The sequence below is a fragment of the Camelus bactrianus genome, chromosome 20, assembly GCF_048773025.1.
Source record: "Camelus bactrianus isolate YW-2024 breed Bactrian camel chromosome 20, ASM4877302v1, whole genome shotgun sequence".
NCBI classification, from domain to species: Eukaryota; Metazoa; Chordata; class Mammalia; order Artiodactyla; family Camelidae; genus Camelus; species Camelus bactrianus.
This window is the reverse complement of record NC_133558.1, coordinates 20,129,790-20,153,089: the sequence shown is the minus strand read 5'-3', so window position 1 is coordinate 20,153,089 and position 23,300 is coordinate 20,129,790. Positions and strand designations below refer to the sequence as shown.

The 23,300-nt window shown below is 51.2% G+C and overlaps 3 protein-coding genes across 7 annotated transcripts; 2 read left to right on the top strand and 1 right to left on the bottom strand.

Moving 5' to 3' along the window:
- The first annotated feature begins 21 nt into the window (after window positions 1–21).
- LOC105074062 (lymphocyte antigen 6G6e) lies at window positions 22–4,186 on the top strand. The gene is made up of 4 exons (XM_010961503.3): window positions 22–1,344; window positions 1,524–1,627; window positions 2,315–2,440; window positions 2,567–4,186. Exons 2-4 carry the CDS (start codon window positions 1,576–1,578, stop codon window positions 2,788–2,790), a joined length of 402 nt encoding a protein of 133 aa, XP_010959805.1. The 5' UTR covers window positions 22–1,344; window positions 1,524–1,575; the 3' UTR covers window positions 2,791–4,186.
- Window positions 4,187–4,378: 192 nt separating this feature from the next.
- Window positions 4,379–10,320, bottom strand: LY6G6F (lymphocyte antigen 6 family member G6F). 5 transcript variants are annotated; one of them, XM_010961500.3, is made up of 9 exons: window positions 9,799–10,320; window positions 8,786–8,920; window positions 8,259–8,404; window positions 7,265–7,358; window positions 6,437–6,766; window positions 6,089–6,352; window positions 4,930–5,085; window positions 4,695–4,761; window positions 4,379–4,559 (listed from the first exon to the last, which is right to left on the bottom strand). In XM_010961500.3, exons 4-9 carry the CDS (start codon window positions 7,320–7,322, stop codon window positions 4,535–4,537), a joined length of 900 nt encoding a protein of 299 aa, XP_010959802.1. In that variant the 5' UTR covers window positions 7,323–7,358; window positions 8,259–8,404; window positions 8,786–8,920; window positions 9,799–10,320; the 3' UTR covers window positions 4,379–4,534. The 5 variants fall into 5 exon arrangements, with proteins under 5 accessions (XP_010959802.1, XP_074204471.1, XP_074204470.1 ...); XM_074348370.1 differs by lacking the exon at window positions 8,786–8,920 and having other exon boundaries at window positions 4,695–4,837; XM_074348369.1 differs by lacking the exons at window positions 8,786–8,920; window positions 9,799–10,320 and adding an exon at window positions 8,956–9,075 and having other exon boundaries at window positions 4,695–4,837.
- On the top strand, window positions 9,123–22,337 carry ABHD16A (abhydrolase domain containing 16A, phospholipase). The gene is made up of 20 exons (XM_074348367.1): window positions 9,123–9,331; window positions 10,327–10,383; window positions 11,117–11,183; window positions 11,427–11,513; window positions 13,842–13,927; window positions 15,530–15,603; window positions 15,788–15,910; window positions 17,183–17,297; window positions 17,398–17,499; window positions 18,452–18,515; window positions 18,917–18,966; window positions 19,642–19,765; window positions 20,239–20,343; window positions 20,555–20,618; window positions 21,058–21,114; window positions 21,262–21,324; window positions 21,444–21,520; window positions 21,604–21,702; window positions 21,785–21,831; window positions 22,006–22,337. Exons 1-20 carry the CDS (start codon window positions 9,200–9,202, stop codon window positions 22,087–22,089), a joined length of 1,677 nt encoding a protein of 558 aa, XP_074204468.1. The 5' UTR covers window positions 9,123–9,199; the 3' UTR covers window positions 22,090–22,337.
- Window positions 22,338–23,300: the final 963 nt, after the last annotated feature.

Below are 23,300 nucleotides of genomic sequence, written 5' to 3'. Positions count from 1 at the left end.
CCCCTCCCTGGCCCTGCTCTGCCAGCCTTTTATCCCCCTGGCCTTGGGCTTTATAGGGCAATAAAAGGGGAGGAAAGAGTCTCCCCCAGCAGGCACCGGGGCCCCAATGGGGTCAGGGAGGGGCCCCCACAGGAGTCCCCACATTCCTCTGAAGTCCTCAAACTCCTCCACCTCAGAAACAGTTCTAAAACGGTGGCCCCAGAACTCCTGGGGGTCCCTAAGACCCTTTGAGAGGGTCTTTGACAGTCTTCCAATGACTTATCTGTGTGAGGTCAGATTTTCACTATAACCTCAACCAAAATAACACATCCCAGCAGGTTGAATGCAGAAGCAGATGTGAAAACCCAGTCATCTTCTGGTTCTTCTATTAAGCCTGACATTAAATAGATTCTCCCAAGGATAAAGCAACGCCACTCTTCTTACTGTATTGTTGGGTAAGAGGCTATTTTTCACAAAACCATGTTTTGTTAACATGTAATAGGTTTATTGATTTTTTATTTTTATTTTTTATTTTTAAATTTTTGAATAAACCTATCACACTGTTCTATTTCGATTTCTAGTATAACAAATAGCGATGTAACTTACATAAGAAAAGCTCTTTGGGGTCTTCAGTAATTTTTGAGTGTAAAGAGGTTCTGATATGAAAAATGTTTTTGAAAACTGCTGTTTAACAAATACCTGGGTGTCCTCTGTCTCACTCCCTCTCACATTCCCCCAGCCCAGTCTGCCTCTTACTCCTCCTGGTACATTCTGCCCTGATTCCCTAGATGCGGCTCTTCTCCCTAGACTCTCAAGCCCTAGTCTTCCAGACTCTACCACACGCCCCACCACTGCTCCAGATCTTATCGCTGCCTTCCTTCCTAGTCTTTCTGACCCCCCCATCCCTGCCCCAGTGGAAACACATCAGTCCCTCTGGCCCCACCCATAATTAATTCTTTCCTCCAATGTAGTAAAGCAGGAGAGATAATTATGGGATAGCAATGTTAAGGCTTGGGGAGATCAAAGGGATCAGAGGCTGGGTGGGGTCCTCCCTTACGCAGCTGCAGCTGGGCTTTGTGTGTGCAGGTTGCGGGGTTGGGGGGTTGCTAATTCCACACTCAAATACCATGCGCAAACAGATCTGGGCCCAGGCTGTTTAGGAGGGTGACCTTCAGAGACTTAAATGCACAGAAGGGGAAAACACCAAGAAACAAAAACTGGGAGAGAGCAGAGAACAGCTTGAGACAAGGGGAGGGAGGGAGATGAGTAGGAGGGGAAGTGACAGACACTGACAGACACCACTCAGGAGCGGCAGACGCAACTAAGAGTAACAGGCAAACGTTAAGAGCAGAGAAGATCCTCAAGGTAAGAGCAGACTCCAGTAGGAGGCAGGGAGGATGTGAGAGCAGTGGGGCCAGGGCCCCTGCTGTGTCAGGCTGCTGAATCTGTTCCCAGTTCCGCCCCCCACAGATTCACTCCCTAGGTGTGTTTGTTTTCTGGTCCCTCCCTGTCTTGCTCAGATGCTCCAACTCTCCAACTCTCAGATCTCAGGGTACAGATCACATTCTCCCAGACTCCTGAGCCCCGGGTCCAGCCATGGGCACCTCCAGCATCTTCTTCTGCATTCTGTTTCTTGGTGGGGCACTGGGTAAGGGTGAGCTGGGGAATCCTTGGGGGCTAGAGGCAGGGTCGGGTGGTGGCAGGGGCTTGTGGAGGAGCCTGAGGGCTGGGGAGGGGGCTGGGGAGTGTGCTGAGAGATGCCAAGGAGAGAGCTGTAGGGGTTTTGGAAAGAAGAGATATTTGGAACAGTCTCTGGCCAGTCTAATGAGGTGAAACAAAAAAGTTTCTTTTCAAAGACATTTGAGAATAACTGTCTCTTCCTTCTGGCGTCTTTGACATGCCTCTGTCTCCCCTGACCCTTATCTTGCCTCTTGCTTCTTGGCTGGGCCCCTTGGTCAATGTTAATTCCTATTTTCCCATCTGACTTGGCACCATCTGCTTAACTTCTTCACTGCCATCCCTCTCCCATCCCGTCTGGCTTTTTGTATCATTCTCTGTGTTCATCTCTGAGTCTCTTGGCTTCTGTTCATGTTTGTGCATCTCTCTCACTTCCTGTATCCCTCTTGCCTCTGTGTCTTTTTCTTTTCTGGCACTGTCTCCCCTCCCTTCTCTGTGTCTCTTTTTCTACTTCTGTCTGCTTTTCTCTCCATTTCACGCTTCCCTCTCCCATTTTGTGTATCACCTCTCTCTGTGCATCCCATTCCCAGATCTGGGCTCAGCCTCTCACCTGTCCTGTTTGCCTCTCTTCCCTGCCTGGTCTCCATCCATCTCACAGGTCTCACCACATCCTCTGCCCAGGGACGGCTCCGCTGTTACACCTGCAACTTCGCCAAACCCTGCTACCCTATTCCCACCGAGTGTCAGGATGATGAAGTTTGTGGCATCAGCATTGGTACCTCAGGTAGGATTCTGGTCCAGTGGACCTTCTCCAGGTCTTCCCCACTGCCATCCATCCTACCTTTCCTGTGGCCTCCTGGCCCTTGCCTCTTTCCTGCCCAAGCCTTGGCATTCTCCCTTTGTCCCACAGAGCAGAGTGAGGTCATCCAGCGGAAAGGCTGCCTCCCAAGGGCCCAGTGCCCTCTGCAGGGCCATGCCACCTACTGGGAGCGCTCCTACTCTCTGCAGCACCACTGCTGTGAGCAGGACCTGTGCAATGCGGCCACCACCTTGCAGCGGCTCCCCAGCTGCCTCCTCATCACCCTGCTCGTCCTCATGGCCAGCTTCACCTGGGGAGGCCACCTTCTCCACTAGCCTCTCACAGACCTACAGCCGTCAACCTAGGACTCCTCTACCATCACCATGGCCCTGGGAACACCTGCACAGACACTTGTGAGATTTGGCCAAGAACCTGATTTTGTACAGTGACCTCAGATCCCTGGTCTCAAGAGCTTCCCAGAACCCCCACAAGACCTGATTCCTGCAGGCATTGCTCCAGCCCCTCCTGGCCCAGAGTTCCTGCCCAGAGCCCAGCCTCATAAAGAACACCTGTTCTAAATCTTTGGCCTTTTCTAGATGTCCATTGCTGATGTGTTCTCTCACCCCAGCCTTCTGGCAAGGCAAGTGTTTGATGGAGCTGGGGGTCCCAGGCAAGGGGATTGAAGGGGCATCAGATGTGGTGGGGAAGAGAGTTCTGTTAGGAAAGGTTAATTTAGTAGGTCAGGAACTCAGGAAGGAGGGCTTGGGGAGCTAGGAAGAGTATACATAATAAAAGTGCTGTCTTGGGAGTCCGGAAACGCCTGTGTGTGTGTGTGTGCACGAGCACACACGTTCTCTCTCTAAAAGCAAACTATAGCTGCTTGGTGGGTTGGGCTGGGATGCTGGCACCTGAAAAATAACTGTCCCTTCATCTTCCATCTGTCATTGGCATCCTCCTTCTTGCCAATAGCTTAGCTTAAGCCACTGCAGCGTGAAGGCTGAGGTGAGACTTCCAAGAAAGCTTTTCTCCAGCGAAGCCCCAGCTTGACTAGATACACAAAAAGGCCCTTTCTCCAGTGAAGCCCAAGCTTGACTGGATACACAAAAGGGCCCCTGGTGGAGTGGTGAGGGTGTGGCTAGGAGGCCACAGGAGACAAGGAACACCAGTGTCCTCCCCCGCTTCACCAGCCCAGACTTGTCCATGGTTTACTGACAAACCAGATTACACACCCAACCGGAGAATCCACCCACCCACCGCTGAGGACACTCTCGCTGCCTAAGGAGAGAGCATGTGACTTGTGGGGCTGTCAGGATGTCAGGGTGACAAGCTGCTCCCTGCTCCGGATGCCACAATGGAGTGCTGAGGATAAGGAGGGGTGTGGGGGGGGCACCCCATCCTGACCCCTTCCTTCCCCTTCCATCTGAGGAAGTCTGGGGTCCAATTAAAGGTGCTTATTCTCTCTCAACTTCTCTTTGTGAGAAGGAGACGGGGGTGAGGATCTGGCTTAAATTAGAAGCAAGTTGAGTGTTATTTCCATTCTCTCTGTCCCTCCATCCTCCCACTTTGTACTTCTATTTTTCTCTCTTTCTGTCTGTCTCTTTCCCCTTACTCTGCCTTGAGCCTCTTCCCTTCTCTCTTCTTCAATGTCCCCCATTTGTCCTTTGGTTCCCCATAGCTGATTCTTTCCCAGCGCTCCAGCCTCTGGATTCCTCTGTGTCTTTTCTGCCCATCCCCAACCCTCCTCAGCCCTTGCCAGCTACCCCAGGCTCCCTTCATCCCATGGTACTGCAGGCTCAGGCCACCCTGTCACTGGCTACTGCGAGATAGGAAATCACACCTTTTCATAGGTGACATCACAAAATAATTCTTCTTTCTTTCAGCTCCCAGCCCCTTAAAACACACATGCACGCACACATACACACAGACACACAGAAAACATAGTTTGGCTGCTGGAGACCAGCTGGACTGGGAAGTAGCACTCCCAGCCCCTCCCCTCTTGCCAAGGTTTTCAGGGAATCCTTCAGGTGCCAGATGACCAAGGAGACAGCAGGTGACACTTCCCAGCAGCTGTCATTAAGATCACCTGGTCTTGGGGGCAGGTGGGCTGTGGGTTTTGCAAAGGAGAAAGACAGATTAAGGATACTTCCATTCGCCACCTCTTGGGGACCAGCATCTGATCCCCACCCCACCCCACCCCAGTCTCCTCTGGGTTTTAAACCTCTGCCCCCTAGCTCCTCACCTGAGATGGGCCAAATGGATATTCTCATAGACCTGGATCTCGGGTTTGAATTGAGGAATTGAGGCATCTGGGGAGAAGGAGCCATAGCGGGTGCGGCAGAGAAGTCAGATAACTCAGAATTGTATTCCTTACCCCCTCCTCCCCTAGGGAAGACCACATAAAGCAAGATGTGAGCTCACCCCCTCTGCCTCGTGCCCACAAACTCTCTTCTTCCCTCTGGGGAGGAGGGACTCACCTCTGCCCTGAGACCCCTGGACCCTCCACCTCCACAGCATGATGCTGAGGACTAGGATAATGATCCCCTGGCCCACTGCAAGCAACAGCATCAGGATCCAGGGCACACCCCAGTCTGTGGAAGGGGCACAGAGGGCAGGGGAGGCGTCCGTGGAGGCTGCAGCAAGGACAAGACAAGAGGGATCAGGAGGGATGTAGGGAGGGGGTCTGTCCCTTGTGCCCCACAGAGAAGCTTCCCCCATAGTCTGGTGGGCTCTTCCAAAAGAAGACTTCATATGCTTCCTTGCCCCCAATATCCACAACCCCCCTTCTCCCATTTCCAGGCCTCTCGCCCTGACCCCCTGAGCTAACACTGATAGAGAGTGCCAGTGCCCCCTGCCTACACATGGACAGCTAACTCTAGGGCAGACCATGAGTCACAACTGCAATTTTTAACTCATACCCTTCCTAGTAATCCACCCTTTCAAGAAAAAAGACAGTGCCTTCTGTTTATTCGTTCTTCCATTCATTCACTCCATAAGCATCTGCAGAGTGCCCACCATGTGCCAGACACCGTATTAGGTGCTGAGGATGGAGAGGGAAATAAAACCCAGTCACTGCCCATTAATTGGCCTATGCTTACCAAAATAATGGGCATTGGCTCCTCCCTCCTGCCTTGCGAATGGGTTATTCTACAACCAATAGCATTCTTTCTCTGCATAATGGACTTTTTATTGTAAAACAATCATATATTTTTCCTCCTTCTGCCTCCACTATCAATGGGCCATTATAACATCGGTGCATATATCCTTTCTTCAAAAGACAACTGCCCCAGCAATAATTCTTACTTTCCTCCTCTCTGCTAAGGGATTTTTCACAAAAGTCACAGATTATTCTATTTCTAAATACAGATATAGACCACCAGAATTCTTCTCCCTCTTGGCTGATGGTCTATTCCATGAGAAAGCTCGCTTAACCAACCCCCTTCTCTGCTAAATGGATTGAGTCAATGAGAAAAGAGTCCTCCTCCTCCAGGCAGCAGTCTGCTCCACCAAAAATGACCCCCTCCACACTGCCCCACGTGGCCAATAACAGATTTGCCTCCTCTCTCCCCTCCTCCCCAGCCAGCGGTGTGGGATGTGTTGGAGGCAACATCCTTCCCATAGTGTCCCTCAGTTTACCTGCCAGGTTAAAGCTGATCCCTTTGTTCTGTGGCATGAGGCAGCGGATGATTCTTGGTCTACGTCTCCTGGGCTCAGGAAGCCCCTCCCCAGGACACACCAAGAGCAGGGCAGCCCCATCACCCCAGAAGGACTGTACATGGCCCCTCACAGTACCCTTCCCCTCCAGCCAGGTCACAGAGTCCAGGCGCCTGGCAGGGACCACAGAGCACAGGAGGACAGAGCAGGGGGATCCATCTGCAGCCCTTGCAGAGAACTGGGATCCTGGAGGGAGAGAGGGAGCCCTTCGTTTTTTGTCTGGGCTTCCCTAACTCCCAGTAGCCCCTGGTCTGCTTGCCCCCCACTCACCTCTGAGCACGGAGACATCATACACCCTCCAGTTCTGGTACTTGTTGTGCTGACCCAGCACAGCGCACCAGTACCTCCCAGCGTCTCCCTCCTTGGACCCTTCCAGCCACAGAGAGTAGTTTCCCAGCAGTTTGAGCTGGGGTTCCCTTTGGAGCTTCCCAGAGTAGGGAGTTGGTCTGACCATTTGGACTTGGGCCACTAAGACAGTAGAGGAGACTGTTGCAGGGCTGCGGAACCACGACAAGATTTCATCCCCATGCAGGGTGGGCGGTGAGGGGCACGGCAGCTCCAGCGTCTCCCCCAAGGCGACATAGATGGCCTGGATGTTGTCTGTGGGGAGGGGGTTGTATGAGACCAGAGCCCTCCATCAAATCCACAACCCCACCACTCAACCTCCTACCTTCCTCCCCTTCCTGGGTACCCCCACCACTGGGCCTGGCTGTAAGCACATTTTTCAAGTGACAGCTACAAAAAATTGAGGTGAATAGAAGAGGGTAGGACTCCCCCATCCCCACCAAGTGAGTGAAGGACTCTGAGGGCAAGAGGGGAAAGGCTGGAATAGTTAAGAAATGCCCATCTCCCTTCCCCTCATTTCTCATTTTCTGGATGAGCATTTACTTGTCCGTTCTTGTTTTCTAAAGGAAACTGTACCTGACCTGGACCCTCATGGTCTCTGGGTCTTCCCCAGTACTAGAGACAGGGGGAGGTCAACTGGGGTAAATCTATCTTCGTGAGCCAGATGCCTTCCCCAGGCCCCTAAGGAGAAATAGCAGCAGTCCCTCCCAACCTTGGGAAGAGCTAGAGAATCCCTCACCTCCTGCTCCTTACCTGCAACAGCCTTGGGGAGCCCACACAAGCACAGAAGGGGTAGGAATAAGACAGCCATGGGGAGAGCTTGCCAACTTCTCTTGCCTGGGACCTGCTATCCCCAGGGAGGAAACAGAGCCCAGATAAACGCCCATTCTCCCTAGTCTGGAGTGACAAGGGCCTCTGAAGGGGATGTGAATGCTGGGGAGATAAAGCCTAGCTGCATGTCTACCAGGGAGAAAAAATGATCACCACCTTTCCATGCCGAGAGAGAAAAGACCCAGTTCAGGCCACTCTGAAGATGACCCCATCACCCTTCAGACTCCACATCAGCTGAAGGAGTCAGATCAAAAACTCTCCATGCTAAGACGTCTGCCCAGAAGCAGTCACGGTTGTCCACATCCCATCAGTCTGGAATTACATTCCCTGTTCTGCCTTCCAACCCTAGAGATCTCAGCCATGAGTGAAGATGAGTCTTCATGTTGGTTTCCATGGAACCCCAGCACAAGACTGCACACCCAGTCAGTACTCCATAAATGACAGAATGACATTCCTTGTGGCTGCCTGGCACACCACAGACTTCTTCTGAGCCTCTGATGAGTATATTAAGTTATTAACTCAAGGAGAAGGCTAGCAGGGGCCTGGAAAATTCACTGATTCATCCCTTTGCCCCAGGCAGGACTCTTAGGGCAGATCTTCATATAGCTCTAATAGTTTGTAATGTGTTATTTATTTTCAAAGGCTATTCCTTTAACAGTTGTTTTTGATGAAATATTTCATGTATACCAAAGACTATATCTAATGTACAACTATATAATGGCTAAATAAACTGTGGTATATTCATACACGGAACACTCAACAGCAATGAGAATGAGTAAACCACAAAGATATGCAACAAGGTCACAAACATAATGAGAGTAAAGAAGCCAGAAACAAAAGGCACGTATTGCATTTATATAAAGTGCAGAAATTGGCAAAGCTAATGTACAAGGTTAGAAATTAAGATAGTGATTACCTCTGGTGGGGTGGTAGCAAATGGTAGTAATCTGGAGAGGGTCTTCTAGATGCGGTAATGATATGTTCTTGAACTGGGTGCTGCTGATCACATGGATATACTCAACTGGTGCACTTTTCTGTATATGTGTTTACTGCAGTGAAAAGCTAAAGAGTTTATATATTACGTAGGTGTCAGGTACAAAGAAAAATAAAACAAACCTGTATACCTATTGAGAAACAGAATACTATCATTTCAAAGATGCTCTATGCTGTATAACAACATTCTAAATTCACTCTTTATCTTTCACATACTTGATCATTAAATTTTATGTGTTTTTTAATTTTATACTATGGTGTCATGTTGTGCACAGTCTTCTGTGGCTTTCTTTTTTCCACTCAATATTATGGTTTTGAGATTTGTTCAAGCTTAAGTACGATAATTCATCTTTTTTTTTTTTTTTACAGTATTTCACACATCTTAACAATACGAAATCTTCCTATCCATGACCACGGCGTAGCTCTCCACATAGTCAAGGCTTCGTTTACCTCTTTCAAGAACTTTTGTAATTTTCTTGGTAAAATCTTGCATATCTTTTATTAGATGTATTCCTAGACACCTTTTTTGTTGCTCTTGTCAAATGCTCATGATCCTACTCTTCGTCCCCACTGTCACTCGAGAGTCTGCCAATAATAAGGGATAGAAAAAACTGATTTACTTATGTCTGATAATTCTCTACCTCCTCGCATTCCAAACGCCTCCGACTAATTTCTGTCCATTGCTGTACCCGTAGCTCCAAGTGCGCGAAACTCTGTTCGGGAAGCGCTGAAAATGTCTCGACTCGGCACGAGGCGGAGCCGGTACGTGCTGACGTCAAGGGCACGCAACATCTTAGAGGCCGGGGGAGGGCGGGGCCGGCAGGGGGACCTGCTGCTGGAAGAGCAGCGGCCCGGCCCGGGGCCATGGCGAAGCTGCTGAGCTGCGTCCTAGGCCCCCGGCTCTACAAAATCTACCGGGAAAGGGACTCTGAAAGGGCCCCGTCCGGCGTCCCTGGGACTCCAACTTCAGTCACTACCCCCCCTTCCAGCTCCTGGGTGAGTCGAGTTCTCCCCTGGTTAAAAACATAGTATGGCCCAAACCCCTTTGCGGCCTTTGATCCCCAGAAGCGCCCATTATTGGAAATAGGGGGAGCCTGCTTGTCAAGCCAGTTGTCCGCAAAGTCTGCGCTCTTTGTGCTTCCTGGGTTAAAGTCACGCCTGTGGACTGGCCGTCTGCTTTATCGCTGTTTGCCAGTGCTTTCTCATTCTGACTACCACTCCTTTTTCCTCTCGCGGCCTCTCACCCTACCCGTCGTGGTTCCTGCCGGTCCCAATTGACTCTTAAAAGTCCTGGAAGAGACCCTGCGCGGATTCCGGAGCTGGGTGATTTTGCCATCACGCTCTCCATTTCTTCTTACTCAGTGCCTCACTCGGTTCCGCTTATCCTCCCCGGCCTTGAATTTCAAAATGATTTCTTCAACGTATCGTGTATCCGCTCTCCCCTCACCCCACACCCAGCCTACCTTGGAGACCCCAGGATCACTGCGTTCCTGAAAGCTGGGGTGGTGGTAGGCTGTGCCCGTAAATGTTGTCTTCCTTTTTATCGGGAGTCTCAAATTATGTTTACTGTCCTCTGCAAACTGCCCACCTCCAGCCACACCTACTCCTAAATAACAAACGAACAAAAACCCACTCTTATTTCTGGCTCTTCTTTCCCTTTAAAAGTTGTCATGGTGTCTTTTCCTTCTCTAACCCCTCTCCCATATGCAAACAACCCATTTAAAACTGCGTTGTGAAAAAACAAGAGTCGTCCAATGTTGCTTTCACTTTTCCTTCCAAGTCCAGACCCCCGTGTTTGTTCCTATGGTCTGGAGTGGGAAATCAGGCTTTCAGTTGTGATGGGGAAGAGAGGCTTCCTTGGGAGCCAGAGGTGTCCCAGGAGAGATGGCTTTGGGGGCTAGAACCAAAGGACACACATCAGGGCTTCTGAAAGGGAAGAGGGAGAACTTGTCAATGAGCGGGGTCCTTAATTCCACCATCTGTTTTGGCAGGATACGTACTATCAGCCCCGTGCCCTCGAGAAACATGCTGACAGCATCCTGGCACTGGTATGTCTGCCCCGGGCATCTGAGACTACTACTGCATCTTTTCAGAGCCAGTTGCCCTCCTGAACTTCCTCCTCCCCAGCCTAGGAGAAGGCAGCGCCCCTGGGGGTGGGGAATGCTCTGGGCTTTGCAGCAGACATCTCCAACACACACACATAGACGGCTCTCAAACGCGCATACTTGGTACTCCCCTTTGGCATGTGCACTGCTTTCTCTGGGGCAGCCTGAGCCACGAGGAAACCCTTTACTCTTGGGACCATCCCCAGGTGCTGGGTCCTGCAGTCCCCAGTGACCTGTCCTCCCTGGCAACTAACCTCTTTGGCTGCAGAGACAGCTGTTGTCTCTGGCAAGGTTCCTGTGGTGACGTTTGTGCATCTCTTGGGGACCAGGCCAGGGGCTGTCCTGAGCAGAGCTGATTGAAGAGGCTTGATTGACTTGAGTAGAAAAAGAGACTGGCCTTCAGATGTGATGAAATTATGTCCAGAGATGACTAGATGAAGAAAATAGAAGCTGTACCTAGTTTTCCCAGCCTGTGTTATGCTCTGACACACTGCTTTTCAACAAATTATTGAGCACCTACTGTGTGCATGGTGTCATGCACAGAGTAGGTACTTGATATGATACTATCCTTCAGGTTATCCACTTTGCTCAGAGCCTAGGCCTGGAAATGGCAGACTTGTGTGTGCGTGCATGTGTGTGAGTGTATTGATTGCTTGTCCCTGTCTCTCTGCTGCAGGCTTCAGTCTTCTGGTCCATCTCTTATTACTCCTCTCCCTTCGCCTTCTTCTACTTGTACAGGAAAGGTCAGTGTGGTTTCCAAGGTGGTGGGACAGGAAATGGGCAGGTTTTCGGCAGCTGAGCCCATCTCCTAAAGGGGAAAGGGAACCTGTGAGGATGGCTTGGCTTCCCTCTTCCATCAGGCATCTTCTTCCTCTGAGGGTGTGGCTGTCCCCCAAAGAGGGTGTGGGGTGGAGATTGGGACCAAACTGGGAAAGGAGCTGAGGGTCAAGGGGGAAAGCGTCTCACATAATCCCTCTCCCATCCAGGTTACCTGAGTTTGTCCAAAGTGGTGCCATTTTCTCACTATGCTGGGACATTGCTTCTACTACTGGCAGGAGTGGCCTGCCTCCGAGGTAGGTGGAGAGGGATCTGGTTTGGACATACCATCACTGGGTAAATATTCATTAAGTACCTTCTGCAAATATAATTTGGTGCTGGTCTCTGAGGGGGAGTAATTAATGGTCAAGGCATGATCTTTTCCTTAAAGGGCTTGAGTCGTAAATAGAAACAAATAATTGGCAGAAACATTTGCTGTTACCTAGAAAAGATGCATATACCCTACAACAGTTCCATATATATCCATATATATGTTTGTAATAACCCTAACTGGATTGCATGGCCCCGAATAGCAGAATGGATAAATACATTAGGGGGTATAGTCCTGCAACAGAACGCCATAGAGCAAGGCAGACACACAGACTGTAGAGTTACACTCAGCAACACAGATGGATCTCAGAGGTGTTATGCTGAGTGAAAGATGCTGACCACCAAATAGTTTATGCAGTATGTTTCCATTTATATGAAGTTCAACAGGGATGCAGATCTAAGTGGTGAAACACTAAAGAAAATCACAGGCATGGGTATCTTGAAAGTCAGGAGACTGCTTACCTGGAGTGGGGAGGGAACAGGCCAAGGAGGCCTCCTGGCGGGAGATGGCTTTGTTCTCTTTCTCATCCTGGGTGATTGGTACATGAATGTTTGTATCTTTTAAGCTGAATGTATGTTTTATGTACATATGTTATTATCTCACAATTTTAAAAATGGAGAGACAAACCAAATCATTGCCCTCTGGTGGGTGCACATGATGAAAACTGGGGGAGGGGGGTCCTGAGAAGGGAGTGGTGGGGTCAGGAGCTGGATGGCTACAGGTGGGTCCAGCCCAAGGTGAGGACCTTCTGCTTGTTCTGTCTCCTGATCACCATGGGGCTGGGCTCCCTCCTTAGACAGGCCCTCCCTGATCACCCTGCCTAAAAATAGATCCCACTCCTCTTCATTTTTTTAATCTGGGGGAAAAATTCAGTACAGAGAAGTCCAGAGAACAAAATACCAAAAAGAACTAAAATGTTTGTGTTTTGTGCTATTGCTTCAAATACGTTTTGTCAGTAAAATACTAAAGCATTACAGATAGAGTTGACATTCCCACCTAAATCTAACCCCAGTCACACGTTCCTCTTTCCCCAGAAGTAGCCACTGTCATCTGGTGTAGGTTTTCTTCCTGGTCCATATTTTTTACTTTTACACAATATATACCTCATTCCATTAAATCTAAGCAGCTATAAATTGTAAAACACACACTGATTTCAGAGTTTTCAAATATGAAAAAAATAGGCATTTTAAAGTCTGCGACATGGTGAGTATAAACAATATGTAGCATTTGGGGGGGCGCATTTTACCTTTTTAGCACAAATGGCATCATTCTATCCGAATCATCCTGCAGCATGTTTCATTCTCAGTATTGTTTGGGGGCTCTCCCCTTGATAACACATAGCATTCTAGTTCATTCTGGTTTTGTTTTCTTTATAGCACTTACGCTTCTCTGAAATGTTCCTGTTTACTCATTTACTGTCTTTCCCCAGCCCCACCCCACCCCCAACAGAAAGGCCAGCTCTCTGAGGGCCGGACCCGTGTGTCTCGCTCGTTTCCTGCTGTTTCTCCCACATCAGAGCAGTGCCTGGGGCATGACTCCTTCGGGTCAGAGGGAGCAGAGAAGTCAGGGTTTGAGACTTCTTGGCAGTCATGGGAGAGCAGGTGCGATCGCTGAGGGGCCAAGTGAGGAGAGAAAAGAGCCCAGTGTTAGGAATGGCTTTCGATTCCGAGAGGGACGTAGAAGGGAGGCAGGAGAGGAGCAGTCCAGGAACTGAATGAGGCAAAGATGGACCCAGGAAGCAGAAGAGAAAGGAATCCCCAGGGACAGGAGGAGTGCTGGGTGGCACAGTTAAATGAGAATGAGGACAAGGAAGGGGACTCAGATTCAGCGAGGACATAATTATGGGGCAAGAGCAAAAGCTGTGAAGCCAGATGACAGGGAGTTGGACTATACAGAAAAGAGGGAAAGGTGGCATCAGGGATGGGTGGAGTGAAAAGAAGAGAGACCCAATGTTAGCAAGGGCGAAGCGTGCGGGCGTGTGACAGTGTTTTATGACTGGGGAGAATGAACGTCCTGGAGGGTAGAAGGTCGATAGTCTATAAAGAAAAACAGGAGAAGTTAGGGGACGAATGCTTTCGGAGGATTACGGAGAAAGGGAGTTGGCTTAGGTCTCCTATCTCCCCAGCTCCAGGGCCCTCTATTCCTTTTCCTCCCACTTCTTCCAGGGTCTTCTCCAGCTCCAATTCTCTTCCTGAAACCTACTCATCTTGCTTCCCAGTTTTCCTAACATGGTTTCCTATCCTCTCTCCACCAGGCATCGGCCGCTGGACCAACCCCCAGTACCGGCAGTTCATCACCATCTTGGAGGCGACACATAGGAACCAGTCTGCGGAAAACAAGGTGAGAGGTGCCGCTGCCTCCCCGGAGCACTGGTCCGGCTTCTGTTGGGTGCAGGGGTGTGTTTTGCTTGCATGTCACTGGATCCCCTCTCCCCTCCACAAGTGACCTGTCCACCCGAGGAATTTTTCCACCCTCCCACTTCTGATGAAATATTCCACTAGAACAATCCCCCACCCTCCACCTGCAAGAATTGTCTAGATGTGAAACATTCCACAGTGTTTCTTAGAAAGGGGTTTTCTCTTCATCACAGCGGCCCATTCTGTAAATGTCTGTTTATTTTTTTGCTGTGTGCATTGAACACTGAGCTGGTTTTGTTGAGGGATAGGACGAGATGGACAGGTATATCCATTCTCACGCCCAGGAGTACTGTCTGGCGCCAGGAGGGACAAAAGCCAGGGCAGACTGTCCTTGGACTTGTTCCAGCCCTGCCACTGCTGGAGTGTGATTATCTTTGAGAAGGGGCCTTGGGGCCTTATAAAGCTCTCTCCTGGAGCAAAGGGGTTTCTGGGATCAAACAGCTATGACCACTGTCATCATATTACTGGTCACCCCACACCACCACTTACGGAGCTGTGTAATGATGCTCTGCCATGCCGCCGGCTGAGGCATTTGGGATACACCATTTCTAGTCCTCACACAACCGCATAAGGTGGCATTATTGCCCTTATTTATATGTCTGAGGAAACAGAGGCAAAAAGAGGTTACATGACCCAAGCAGAGTCACAGAGCAGGGAAGTGACTAAGAGCATTTGGGTCCAGGTCTGAACAGAGCTTGCCTGAAATGGGCTTTTCTTCATTTTGTTTTGTTTTGCCATTTACATTTCTGTACAGTTTTTCTATTGCTCTCTTTTAGTCCAGCTATTTTTGAAAATGTCAAAAAATTCCTGTGACAGAAAGTAAAAAAACTATTCTCAAAATAGAGTGCGGGGGAGCTCTCGGGGTGCGGGAAGGAATACGGCAGAGTGGAAGACACCGCTCTTGCTGCCCTCAAAAAGCACGGGGGCTGACTCAGTGGGGTGAACAGAGGCACAGATGGTCTGGGTGGCATCAACGGCCCGTGGCTGCAGGAGTTGAGGGAAGGGAGGTGGCCATGAGGATGGAACAGTCAGAGAGGCTTCATTCAAGTGGTGGCCTGGTGCAAAGGAGCTACTGTGGGTGTGACTTTCCCCTTCCCTCCCTCCTCACCTTGGGACAGACATGTTGATCCTTCAGGATTGCATCATGTATAGGACCCAGGTGGGAAAGGGAGCCTTACCAGCCAACAAGCCCCCATCCCTTCCTTCCAAAGCACCAGCACCTCCAGCCACCCTTTCTGGGGGTGAGTCAGTCTTAGATTTTAGAAAAGCAAAGAGTGTTGGGTCTCGCTTCTAGACAAGGGCAGACAGGCTGGCCTGGGTGTCTGCTAGGGAACCCTCCCTTGCTTGATTTTTCTGGCCCTGGCAGAGCTTTCCATCTGTGAACCAGAGAGTGTCAACCTCTGCTTGTCTCCCTACAATGTGTGGGGACCAGTCCCCTGGATGATGCGAGTGTCGAGGGTGGGTAGGTGGGCCTCCACCTACTCCCCTTTTCATGGTCTCCCTCTTCTCTCTCGACCTCCCACAGAGGCAGCTTGCCAACTACAACTTTGACTTCAGAAGCTGGCCAGTCGACTTCCACTGGGAAGAACCCAGCAGCCGGTGAGGCCCCAGTTCTTTCGCTCCATCCCTACTCTGACCTGTCCCCCACCTCCACCCTCTCTGGGTTCCAGTGCCTGCCTTCCAGTGCCGTCTCCTCATTCTTCGACCCCACTGTCCATCAGACCTCAGACGTCCAGCTTGCTGCTCCTGACCCCGTCTTCCCCTGCATCTTTCCATTCTTCAGGAAGGAGTCCCAAGGGGGCCCTTCCTGCCGGGGCGTGGCCCTGCTCCGCCCAGAGCCTCTGCACCGGGGGACGGCAGACACCCTCCTTGACCAGGTCAAGAAGCTGCCCTGTCAGATCACCAGGTGGGGAGCAGAGGGAGCAGAGGCTGGCAGGGGTGGAGGGGCATGGGGCGCAGGCTCTGGGACTGGGTGCTCCATTGTTAGATAACTGTCAGTTATTGAGCCGAATGTTGTATACATCGTATTATTTGTAGCCGAGTAATTTTGATTCACGTTTCTGTGTGAAAAGAAGAGGGTCAGATATCCAGAGTCTCACAGGAGGAGCGTGAAGAGCTGGGACACAAGGCAGTTGTGTCTGACTCAGAAGCTGTTTCAGGGAGGCTGAGAAGGAAGAATGAGGTTGCAGGTGGGGAGGGAACCCATAGCCTTAGCGCAGCAGGGTCTGGTGGCAGCTGCGGCCCTACCCTGGCCCCTCTGCTCCTTGGTCATTCCTCCTCGAAGGAGCTACATTTTCTGTCTCCGTGAACAACTTGCTCACAGGGTTGGTGAGATTAAGTAGGTAACATATTCAGAAGTGCTTCCACCTTGCCTGGGTGCCTGGGAGCACGAGGTGAGGCCCAAGTAAAGTGTAGTTGTGGGCACTGATGACATCTGAAGTAACACCAGTGACCACCCGGATCTTACAGTGGAGCAGCACTGTGGGAATTCTGTCGCTGGGGCCTGGGGGGTGGGTTGTGGGCTACCAAGGAAGGGGTGGACTTAGTGGTCGGTTGTTGACCATGTGCTGATTGACCAGAGGGGCAAGCCAAGTGTGAGGTTTTGAGGGGGCTGTTGGAAGGGGTTGTACAGTGTTGTTCTGGGGACAAATCCTACTTCAGGATTAACTGGAACTGCTTAACTGTCTTTTTCAGGAACAGCACCTGCCACATCTTTTGTGTCTAGATTAGTACATTTGTTCAAGAAATATTTATTAAGCCCCTACTCTGTGCCAGACTTTTAGCACTTACCACATGGCAGACATTGGGAATGTCGCAGTGATCAGTATTGCCTATTTTGGGACTTCTAATAAATTGTATTTATATATTATCAGAATCATAATTGTTAATTACCTTGCTTTTACTTATCGTATATAGAAAGTGTTATCTCATAAAACTTTCAGTATTATATGTGCATATGCATGTACCAGGCCATGATATAAAGTATCTTTGAAAAGTTGCCGTGAAAAAGTTTGAAAAGTTGGTACATATATTATTGTTTCATTAAGTCCTGAAAGGGGAAAAATGAACCTGTGAAGGTCAAGGGTGAGGCAGGCCCCAGAGTCTGTGAGTGCTAGGGCTGGGATGGTGCCAGGGCCCCACTGGGGTTGGGGGTTCATTAGACCCATGTTCCCCACAGCTACCTGGTGGCACACACGCTGGGGCGCCGGATGCTGTATCCTGGCTCAGTGTATCTGCTCCAGAAGGCCCTCATGCCTGTGCTGCTGCAGGGCCAGGCCCGGCTGGTAGAAGAGGTAAGGCTCCCCTTCCCTTTCCCCTCCACAGCCTTTCTTCCCTGACCTGGGATGTGGCCTCCTGCCCGTCCAACCTGGCTGTTGCATCTCGCACACTCAGTGTAACGGGCGCCGGGCAAAGTTACTGGCCTGTGACGGCAACGAGATTGACACCATGTTTGTGGACCGACGGGGGACAGCTGAGCCCCAGGGACAGAAGCTGGTGAGAGGGAGCAGGGAGTGCAAAGGCAGAATGTGGGGAGGGCAGTGGGGGTTCTGGGGATCTCAGTTCTACAGCCCCTAAGGAAGCACAGTGGGGATAACCCCATCTCCCAGCTACACCCTAAAGACCTCTTGGTGCAGGAAATCCCTGTGATAGGGAAATAGATGAAGAAGTAGGAGCTGACACGCAAGGATCAAAAAAGTCATCATCGTAACAGTTGCTGCTGAGACAGCACGTACACATGCAGGGCATATGTTTGATCTCACAGCAGCCCTGTAAGGTAGGTACCGTTTATATTAGCCCATTTTACAGATGAAACTGAGGCACAGAATAACTTCCCCAGATCACACAGTTAGTGAGTGGGAGAGCTGGGATTTGAACCCAGGCAGCCTTGCTCCGAAGTCTCCTGCATCCATGCCACAGCCCTGGAACGAGCACTGAGCCAGCAGTACAGGGAGCTGGGCTTTAGTCCTGGCTCTGCCCAGCTGCTGTGAGGGTCTACGTAAGTCCCACCATATCTGGGCTCTGGCTTCGGGCACCAGTAGAGTATATCTAGCCACAAGTCTGGAGCCCAGGAGGGAAAGGGAAAGCACTTGGCATACTACATGAAAGAACAGTCACAGAAAAAATGGGCCCAGAAACCAGAAAGGGAAAAAACATCCATAATCCCATCCTGAGAGCTATCCAGGTGGTGGTCTTCCAAGGAAAAACGACACTGTGCTGGAGGGGTTGAGCATCTCAACTCAGATCATTCTTCTTTTTCTGAGGGCTCAGCTTGCTAAGCACTTTTCTTCTCACTTCATGGACCCTGTGAAATGAGATGTTTCCATTCCCCTTGGAGAGAACAGGAAACGTGAGCTTTCCTCTTCCCTAGGAAGCTCCCACAGGCTGCCCTCCCTGCCACTAGGGGGATGTTTGGTTCCAACTTGGCTCCTTCCTGCTCCCCCTGTAGGTGATCTGCTGTGAGGGGAACGCGGGCTTCTATGAGGTGGGCTGCGTCTCCACACCTCTGGAAGGTAGGCCCATGCCTCAGGCCTCTTATCTCTGCCCCTTGGAATGGAATGTCCCCAGCTTCCCAGGGCCTAACCACTTTCTCTGGGAGAGGTTTTAGACCCTTGCCTTTGGGGCAAAGTGCATTCCCGATTTGCTTTGCTAAACTTACATCCCTCCCCTTGGGCTGTGTCCCTAACCTCATTATGCTCCTTGTTCTGTTCCGCCCCCAACAATCACGTATCTCTCCCTTCTGCTGCCTCAGAACCTTTGGTGTCATGTCTCCATTCTGGGAACGCTTGGAGTTATTTGCCTGAGTTGGGGGGCTGTTTAGAGCTCCATTGTCCTGTGGCTCCTTCTTCCAGAGCTGGGGCAGGGGGTGGACGTGGGCAGTAAAGTTCCAGCCCTTCCATACCCTGTGTTACAGCTGGATATTCAGTCCTGGGCTGGAATCATCCAGGCTTTGCTGGAAGCACGGTGAGACCTTCTCTAGAATCCCTTCCTCTTCCTGAATGATGGTCTGTCTCCCTCTGGTCAGCTCCTGGAGTCAGGGAAAGTCATGTATATTTCTATGGGGTCTCCCACTCACTGTGACCTGGGTGCCAAGAGCAAGGGGCTGCAAGCCCCCTTCTCTCACACTGAGGGATTGGCAGGAGCAGGGGAGGGAGGACCTTGCTGTAAATGACTGGTTTCTAGAGAGAAGAGCCCCTTCCACCACCCTATTCTTTTCTTTTTTTTTAGGGTATTTTCCCCCTCTTTTTACTGATTTTTTTTTTATCATTACATTTATTTTTATTTGGAGGGGGAGGTAATTATGTTTATTTATTTATTTTTAAGGGAGGTATGAGGGATTGAACCCAGGACCTCATGCGTGCTAAGCACACACTATACCACTGAGCTGTACTCTCCCCCACTCTTTTCTTCTTTTTAAATGCCACTGACAGAAATTTATTCTTCCATGAAATAAGACTACAGATTTATTCTTCCATGAAATAAGACTGTAGCACTCTGAAATGTCTGTTCAGAGCTGCAGTTCCATCTTCTCTGTTGCAGGGTAGCTGCAGGAAGGGTCCATGCTGGAAGGGTGGGGGTGGCAGGCAAACCAGCCTTTGGTGCTGACCCACTCAGCACCCTTTGCCCTTCTTCCTGCAGGGGGTGCCGTTCCCGCAGAATGAGGCCAATGCCGTGGATGTGGTGGTCCAGTTTGCCATCCACCGCCTGGGCTTCCATCCCCAGGACATCATCCTCTATGCCTGGTCCATTGGCGGCTTCACCGGTAACGGCCTCTCTCCTACCCCCACAGCGCAGGCACATTCATGCCATCTCCATGCTACCCCACAACCCAGGAGAGGTGGGGAAATGCACTGGTGGCCCAGGAGTGGGGTGGAGGCTTAAAGAAAGGAATGGAACTGGGATCTCTGAGTGGGTCTGGAGGAAGGTATCCTATTCATATACACTTCATATTTCCTTCCACCCTTGTGCCCAGTTATTAAAAGAAGCAGACCTGGGTCCTGGGATGGGGAGGTCAGGGAAGTGAATGTTTCCTGTGTGTATTGTCTTCAGTGCACTTTGTTCTCTCTCCATCCTCTCCAGGCAGAGCCCTGGCTGACTGAAGTGAGGGGTTAAGGAGAGACCTGGGACTAACTTAGTAGGGAGGATGGGGTCCGCCTACAGGATCAGTGGGATGAGGGTGGGGGTGGTGGGCAGAATCCCCTTGATCATCACCCTTCTTCCCTGTCCTGGTACCAGCTACGTGGGCAGCCATGTCTTATCCAGACATTAGTGCCGTGATCCTGGATGCCTCCTTTGATGACCTGGTGCCCTTGGCCTTGAAGGTCATGCCAGACAGCTGGAGTGAGTGCAGGGAAGGGGTGGGCTGGAACTGGGAGCTGTTCTAATTGGAGATGGTTCCCCTTTCTGTGGGTGGGGAGTAGGTCACCCTGTTGAGAAGCAGGAGGACTCCCCTGTCTGGGGACCTCAGTTTTCTATCTCCATGAACAGTAGGGACCTTTGTGTTGGGCAGGGGCTTTGTCTCTGCTGTCGCTTCACTTTTATCTCACTCTAGGGGGCCTGGTGACCAGGACCGTGAGGCAGCATCTCAATCTAAACAACGCGGAGCAGCTGTGCAGGTGAGGGCAGGCCAGTGTCCGGCATATAACACCTTTCCCCCGCCTCACCCCACCATAGACATGGTGCTGCGTATTCAAATGCTGAAATTAGTAGTAAAGTGCAAGCTGGCAAAAGGCCACTGACCCACATCCCCTGAGTGACCCTGCCATCACCCCAGCAGACCCAACCCCTCCCAGCTTCCCTGGGATCCTGGACCCTCCCATGATCTGGTAACCAAACAGTTCATACCTGGCATAGCAGGGATCTCCCAGCAAGGCCTGCCTTTGAGCAATGCCCACTCTTAAGTGTTCAGACTCTCAGCCCTGGGTGAAGGGCTTGCCTGGGTGAAGGGGCCCTCTACTGTAGCAGGGGGTAAGAATGCAGCCAGTGTAGGGGTGGGGTGGCAGTGTCACCTGTCTCCCTCTGAACTCTCCCTCCCTACTACACTGTCCTCTGAAGGTACCAGGGCCCTGTGCTGCTGATCCGCAGAACCAAGGATGAGATCATCACCACCACGTGAGTGCCTGGGAACCTCTGCCCTCCTGGATCCCAGAGACAGCTAGGAAGTTGTCCCTCCTCCCTCTGCCCTCCAGAAACCCAGGTGTCCAGACCCTCCCTCCCCAGCCTCCAGCCCCTCCAGTGTACATTCTTCTCACCCTCCAGGGTTCCTGAGGATATCATGTCTAACCGAGGCAATGACCTCCTGCTGAAGCTCCTGCAGCATCGGTGAGAGCCAGGGTGTATGTGTGTGCTGTCACCAGCGCAAGGAGGGCGGGGAGAAGGGTCAGGGATAAGGAGTGCAGAGAACTGGGTCCCGACCTCCTGCCTTGGCGCTCCCTCTGTAGGTATCCCCGTGTGATGGCAGAGGAGGGTCTTCAAGTGGTGAGGCAGTGGCTGGAGGCCTCCTCACAGCTGGAGGAAGGTGAGAGGGGACCAACTGAGGCCTTTGTTGGGGGCCTAGCAGGGCCAGGTTGCTGATGGGCACTCCTCTCTCTCCATAACCAGCCTCGATTTACAGCCGATGGGAGGTGGAGGAGGACTGGTGCCTGTCCGTTCTCCGCTCCTACCAGGCCGAACACGGGCCTGAATTCCCCTGGAGTGTAGGTAAGGAGTCCCGGGGCAGGAGAGGGGGCTGGGGATGAACACCCAGGTGCATGGCCCAAGTTTGAGCGTCTCCTCTCTGCAGGGGAGGACATGAGTGTGGATGGACGGCGGCAGCTGGCTTTGTTTCTGGTGAGCTCCAGGGTGGGAAGCAGGAAGGGGGTGCCTGAATGGCCAGGGGGCACATGTGGGGCTTGGGAACAGGGTACCCCATAAGCATTGGAAGCGACATCTTTTGTAGAGTGGGCAGTGGGTTTGGAGGGTGTCCGTGCTCTGCACCCCACCTGTCCCACCCTCTCCCCTCAGGCTCAGAAGCATCTGCACAACTTCGAGGCCACACACTGCACCCCACTCCCAGCCCAGAATTTCCAGATGCCCTGGCACCTCTAGGGACCACAGTGGGAGTCATTCTGGAAGAATGGATGGGAGGAGACACAAGGAAGGACCCCATTATTTGTGATTCTTTGTGTTTATTTTGCTGTTTATAGTTTGTGGCAGGCGGGGGGCCATCCCCCTTTTCACTGTTCCTCCTGCACGGTTCCCCTCTTCCGTCCTGCAGTACCTAAGTCTCCTGGACACACGCCCTGCATTAAATGAATGGATTATTCCTAATAATTAATAAAAAGGTATTTTTTCTACTGGCTGGCTAATAATGTGACTTCCCAGGTATCCAGGAAGCCAAGGCTGGGAGTGGGGAGCTTTGGGAAACCCCAACTCCAGACAGCCAGTTTAACCCGCCCTGTCTCTGCTGTCACCCCAGGCCTTCAGACCCCAACCTGAGCTGCCGTCATGCAGTGGGTCCCCAAGGCCTTCCTCTCCTTGGCGTGCCTAGTACTATCACGACTCTGCCTCCTCCCTGGCCCCTGCCTAGTCCTTCCTGCGTACCACCACCCCAGGAGCCCGTGGTTGCCTCCTCTTGCTTACAACTCATGAGCTTTGTTGTTTACAAAGTATTTTCTAGTAGCTGATTTCACCTACTCAGCTCTTCTATTGATCGCCAGGTCCAGCCTACATGGTTTCCCCATCAGTACCTCCTGTTTTCCTTGCTCAGTTCTTGCTTTTCCCACAGAGAGTGAGGAGTGGCCTGCACCCCGTGTCTTATGCAGCAAACCCAGCACACTCTCCTCTCCATGTCATCAAATTTCTCTCCTCATATCCTCTTTGCAATTCAACAAACATGGGGTCTGCCAGGGACTGAGGACCGAATGACAAAGACTTAAGTCCTCCGAGAGCCATACTTTACCTTTTTGGACAGCTGTTAGAATATTCTTAGTTTGAACCTGAGGAAATTGGTTCCCTGTAACTTCTGTCCTATTTCCCATCCTTGGACCTCACAGAACAGAATGAGTCCCTCTCCCACACATCCGTTTGTTGCCTGGCCACTTTCTTCCCTTGGAAACCTCTTTTCCCTGATGAAATGCCCCTAGGCTTACCACCCTGGGTCCACTGTTTTGAACAAGATACTTAACATGGGCAACAATATTCTGATGTCCTAACTAGATAAAGTCTCTGGCTAATTTCAGTGTGTCCCCCAACCTCAGTGTACAAAGCTCCCCTGCTATCCCTGGGGCAGAGGCTCTCTGCCCCCACCAGCTCAGCAG